Source organism: Triturus cristatus, chromosome 8 (assembly GCF_964204655.1).
Source record: "Triturus cristatus chromosome 8, aTriCri1.1, whole genome shotgun sequence".
Taxonomy (NCBI): domain Eukaryota; kingdom Metazoa; phylum Chordata; class Amphibia; order Caudata; family Salamandridae; genus Triturus; species Triturus cristatus.
This window is the reverse complement of record NC_140591.1, coordinates 986840672-986846104: the sequence shown is the minus strand read 5'-3', so window position 1 is coordinate 986846104 and position 5433 is coordinate 986840672. Positions and strand designations below refer to the sequence as shown.

General features: G+C 46.7%; 1 protein-coding gene across 1 annotated transcript; it reads left to right on the top strand.

Annotated features, from left to right (window-relative positions):
• Positions 1 to 1149: 1149 nt before the first annotated feature.
• Positions 1150 to 2710, top strand: LOC146805326 (zinc finger BED domain-containing protein 5-like). The gene is made up of 2 exons (XM_085623789.1): positions 1150 to 2019; positions 2642 to 2710. Exons 1-2 carry the CDS (start codon positions 1150 to 1152, stop codon positions 2708 to 2710), a joined length of 939 nt encoding a protein of 312 aa, XP_085479915.1.
• The last annotated feature ends 2723 nt before the right edge of the window (positions 2711 to 5433 follow it).

Below are 5433 nucleotides of genomic sequence, written 5' to 3'. Positions count from 1 at the left end.
ATTTTAAAAAAGAAAATGTCAAATTTTCGCCCACTAGGGCGGCGGGCGCCGGACTGTGTCCTGGGTATGGGGGGGGGGGGTTTGACCCCACCCTCGGCCAGCAGGGGCGCCGATTGGCGCTCCTCAGGGGGACACCCTCCACTTTTCTGATGTCCGAGCTGTGATTGGTCCAGACTCCAGCCTGGACCTATCACAGTAGGACATCATCTTCCGACTTCCTTCCCGCCCGAGCACAGTGTGCGCAGCAGCGGAGAGAAGAAGACGTCGCGACTCGAGTCACCAGGAGGACCGGAGCAGGAGGAGACGGACGGAGACCAGGACTCGGCGGGAGTCGGCACTGCAGAGAGACCGCATCCGGATCCAGACCAGGCCGCAGGTGCAGCGTGAGGTGAGGAGGTCATCTGGAACCAGTCGGTCACAGTCGGGTCTCGGAAGAGAGACGAGTGAGTCCAGCCCTGTGCAGCAGCAGCCCGGTAAGTGAGTCCTCCTGTCAGTCCTCCTCCTCCTCATGCCTATAGTACCATCTGTGCCATGCCGCCTTACTATAGTATATAGTTAGTATACCATCTGTGCCATGCTTATTCTATCACCTGTGCCTATTTCCCATCCGTCCTGGGTGGGGATCAGATCGGATGGGATCGGATGAGAGCGGACAGGCGGTCCGCTCTCATCCGATTCCCCATAGAGAGCAGCGGGGCTCTGACATCTCCCTCTCCGCACACAGTGCGGAGACGGAGCTGTCATCCGCCGGCTCAGCGGGGATCAGCGGATCGATCCCCGCTGAGCAGAGAACGGTCCGCAACGTTTTTGTTTGCCATTAAAGAAAAAAATATTAAACCATGCTTGAATGTCAGAACTGGTTACTAAAATTTTTGAATCCCACCACTGATGTTAAGGACTATAAATAGCTCCGGTGTCACTGTTACACTAACAGGAGGAGGACAGGAGGAGACATCGCAGTAGATCGCCGATGAGCAGAAGAGCGCCAATGGATCTGGATTTGGAGGAAACATGAGCAGAAGAGCAGAAGAGCGCTGACTGATGGATCTGGATGGAGACATGCGCAGAAGAGTGCTGAGTGTGACGGACAGCGGCTATCTGGAGGAGACAAGCGCAGTAAGTACTGAGTGACAGTGAGATACTGCAGTGATGGACACGTTTTTGAAAAGGAAAGAACTGGACTCTGAACAAAATTTGGAGCCAGATGAGAGCCCAAGTATGAGTGGGGATCAAAAGAAAGCAAAGATGGTTAGCTCAAGCAAATTCTCTGGCACAAGGCTATATAGCGAAAGCTATATTTCATTTGGATTTACTTTCACCGGAGATGCAAACAAACCAACTCCACTGTGCGTGGTGTGTGGTGAAAAGCTAGCTAACAGTGCTATGGTCCCAAGCAAACTTAAACGCCATCTCCAAACGAAACACCCTTCGCTTCAAAACAAGAATGCGGACTATTTTGTTCGCCTGCGTGAAAACACGGAGAAACAGGCAACTTTCATGAGAAAAACCACAAAGGTAAATGAAAGAGCTCTTAAAGCTAGCTATCAAGTTGCTGAACTTATAGCCAAGTCAAAAAAGTCGCACACTGTGGCAGAGACATTAATACTTCCCGCCTGCAAAGCTATTGTAGAGGAGATGCTCGGACCTGAAGCAGCTAAGGAAATAGCCAAAGTCCCTCTCTCAGACAACACAATTTCCAGACGTATTAATGACATGTCTGCAGACATCGAAAGTGTGGTTTTGGAAAATATCCGTATCAGTGAGAAATTTGCATTGCAACTTGACGAGTCTACTGATATCAGTGGACATGCTCAACTCTTGGCCAATGTGCGTTTTGTTGATGGTGATGCAATTAGAGAAAACTTCTTTTTTTGCAAGGCATTGCCAGAAAAAACAACAGGAGAAGAAATTTTTCGGGTCACATCAGAATACCTTGAACAAGGAGGACTTAAGTGGGAAAACTGCACAAGTGTCTGCACCGATGGAGCTGCAGCCATGGTCGGGTGCACGAAAGGCTTTGTAAGCAGAGTGAAGGAAAGAAATCCAGATGTGATTGTTACGCATTGTTTTTTACACCGTGAGGCCCTCGTAGCCAAGACTTTACCAGCAGACCTAGTTCATGTGTTGGATGATGTTGTGCGCATGGTAAACTTTGTAAAGTCACGACCCCTGAAAAGTCGCATATTTGCAGCTTTGTGTGAGGAGATGGGAGCGAAGCATAAAACCTTGCTGTTTCATACGGAGGTCCGGTGGTTGTCGCGTGGCAAGGTCTTGGTTCGTGTGTATGAGCTGCGGGAGGAACTTAAAGTGTTTCTGACAAATGAGAGGTCAGATTACGCAAAGCTGCTTGCAAGTGATGAGTGGTGTGCAAGGCTGGCATACCTGGCAGATATATTTCATCATCTGAATGAACTGAACACACGAATGCAAGGCCGAAATGAAAACCTGCTTACAAGTACAGATAAAATAAATGGATTCCGTTCAAAGGTGCAACTCTGGCATCAACACGTGGAAAGTGGCAATCTTGAAATGTTCACACTCACCAAGCAATGGCAAGGTGTTCACACTGCTGCACTGTGTGAGATAATAGTTAAACATTTAAAAACTCTCGAGGAGAAGTTGTCATTTTATTTCTCTTCAGTCTCCACTGAATGCCTTGACTGGGTTAGGGACCCTTATAGCTCAGCATCAGTTGGTGGAAAGGACATGACTTTACAGGAGCAGGAGGAACTAACTGAACTGAGACAAAATTGTGGTTTCAAGCTAAGATTTGCTGATCTACCTTTGGACAGTTTTTGGTTGGATACTGCCAAGGAGTTCCCCCTTCTGGCAAACAAAGCTATTTTGACATTGCTCCCATTTTCCACTACATATCTGTGTGAGATGAGCTTTTCAAGCATGATTGCTATAAAAACTAAATACAGAGAGAGACTGAGAGCTGTTGACGAAGAGCTACGTGTGTGTCTTTCTTCGATTCCAGCCAGAATATCAGCTTTGTGTTCAGCCAAACAGGCCCAGGTTGCGCACTGATCAATAAAGTATTTTATAATTTTTCATATTTCTGTTTACTTACTATTTCATAATAAAGTAATTATAAAATACTTTCTTTGTGTTTATTTGATTCCTATTCAAGAGAATTACTTTATATATAGTCAATATAGGCACAGAGTTAAATTTTTTAACATTTTCTAATGGTGGTGTGCCTCGTGATTTTTTTCATGAAACAAGTGTGCCTTTGCCCAAAAAAGGTTGAAAAACACTGGCCTATAGTATTGCATGCTTTTGTCAGCTTCCGTACTGCTCCCTGAACTTTCCGTGCGGCATTCTACGCATTACGAGCATCTGCCCTCATTTCATAGCGATGTTGTATTATTGTCTGTAAGACAGTCTCTAGTGTCGGTGTTTGTGAGCCAGAAGCATCTTGGGGTGCTATACTTTTGGTAAGTTTGCCTGGATCAGAGAGAGAATAATCCCATTTCAAGTTTGCTGGCCTTTGTGTATGATGACCGGATTTTTTACCACTAGTCCGTCGAGCAGTCATATAAAGAGGATCTCCGGTATTCGCCATATCACTTTCATTTTCAATTTCATCATCAATTGATATAATTGAGGATCCAGAGTCATTGGCTGACCACTCAGGGCCATCAGACAGAGAGAAGAAGCAATCATTGGGGTCAGCCTCTGCTTCTAAATTTATTAGTGATCCTCCCTGAAGGTTTTGTTTTACCTTTTTGGTTGGAGTCCCATATGACGCCAAATCTGCTAACTCTGTGTCAGTAATAGTCGGTGCCATATCTGTTTCGATCTCATGAATTTTCTCCTGACTGTTATGCCCCATTGATGTCTTGCTACACCTCTGCTCATCCCCCGCTATACCCTGTAATACGTCTGCATTCTGAATGAGCTCAGGACTTACTTCGTCTCCTCCAACAGACGATTTAAACAGCAGAGTCTCCCCCTCAGCTGCTACAATATCCTTGTCCGGTGGGACCGCCTCGCCTTCAGCCTCAGCACCTCCTGTGATTTTGACTGTGGCCTGTTTGTCAGGCTGTTTGTCCTCGAGAGCAGAAGCACGCAGCATTTCCAATACAGAGCCACCCGGCGCCCGTCGTCCCAGCGAGACCCCGCCTCCTCCCCTGACTGAGACCGGCTCCCGGTCCTTCTCTGGAGCCAGTTTAATTGTATGCGGCGTCCACCGACCGCCCCGCTTTGATTCGGGGGCCGCAGAGTCCATCGCTGCTCCAGTCCTTCCCCTGGAGGAGGCCGCCACTTTCGGAGCCATTCTTCTCAATACTTTTCGCCGGCAGCGCCGGCAGCCGGCAAACGCGAGCACGCGTTCGACCAACAGAGCCAACGCCGCGATATTCCCCCGCAGCCGAACCTCCTCAGAGCCGCTCCGGAGTCCCAGACCAGGGCTCACCACCACGTCCCAGCTGAGTAGATTGGCAGACATTTACATGGTGAGTGTTATTTAGAACTTCTTTAGACCAGTTCCCACAAAGATTTGATTCACGTTGTTTGGATCGGCATATCCGCTCCTTCGACCTCAAGCGGCTGCCATCTTGCTTTCCCCTGTTCTGTGGTGCCCACTTGATGAACTTTCATTGAAACATTTATCATGTGCATAGGACTCCAGTTCACAGCATTGTGCAGGATTCTTTCCTTCACATACTCAGGCATTATAGGGTGTTTCCCCTACCTTTTTACACCCTACTTATTAGATATCCAGCACACTACTCGCAGAAGCAGCTAGGCGCCATCACTTCCTATACCACTAACACCCAACATTAGAGAAGTAATGTGAATAGTTTGCACATACACAATGATTATTTTTCTCAAAATGAACTGACATATCACAATTGAAGATAAATTGTACATAAAAAGGAAAATGAGGTTGACACAATAACATAGAGGAAATTAAATGTTATGAGACGTGAAATGCATAACCTCTAAAACTGTGCAAAGATGGCTGTCGTATATTTACCATTAGTAAAAGAATGATCCGTTTCCCATTTTGCTGATATACATTGAAAACCAATTGAAATGGCGAGTATGTTATGAATGCCGGTTAACCCGACAATGACAAAGGATTGTAGCCGAAACACGTTTGTCGGAGCGATTCACCAATCACGGTACCATCCGTGTCAAGTGGTATATATGTATCTCAAGCTGTGGAGGATCTGAGGATCCAACAGATAAAAAGATATGTCCTGATTGACTGCCACCACATCAACAAAGATGTGGGGGCAACCCTGTCTCCCAAGGTCTGGTTGTGGGGTCCCAGAGGGACCAATCTGGGACCAAGAGCTTAAAATATTAGTGTGAATTTGTGGATGATCCGTGGTAGCTTTTGTTTAAAAAAGGGCTGACTTTTTGAGAAAAAAAAACACCGGGATGGGCTAGGGCAGATCTTTCAAAATAGTTAAGAGCATG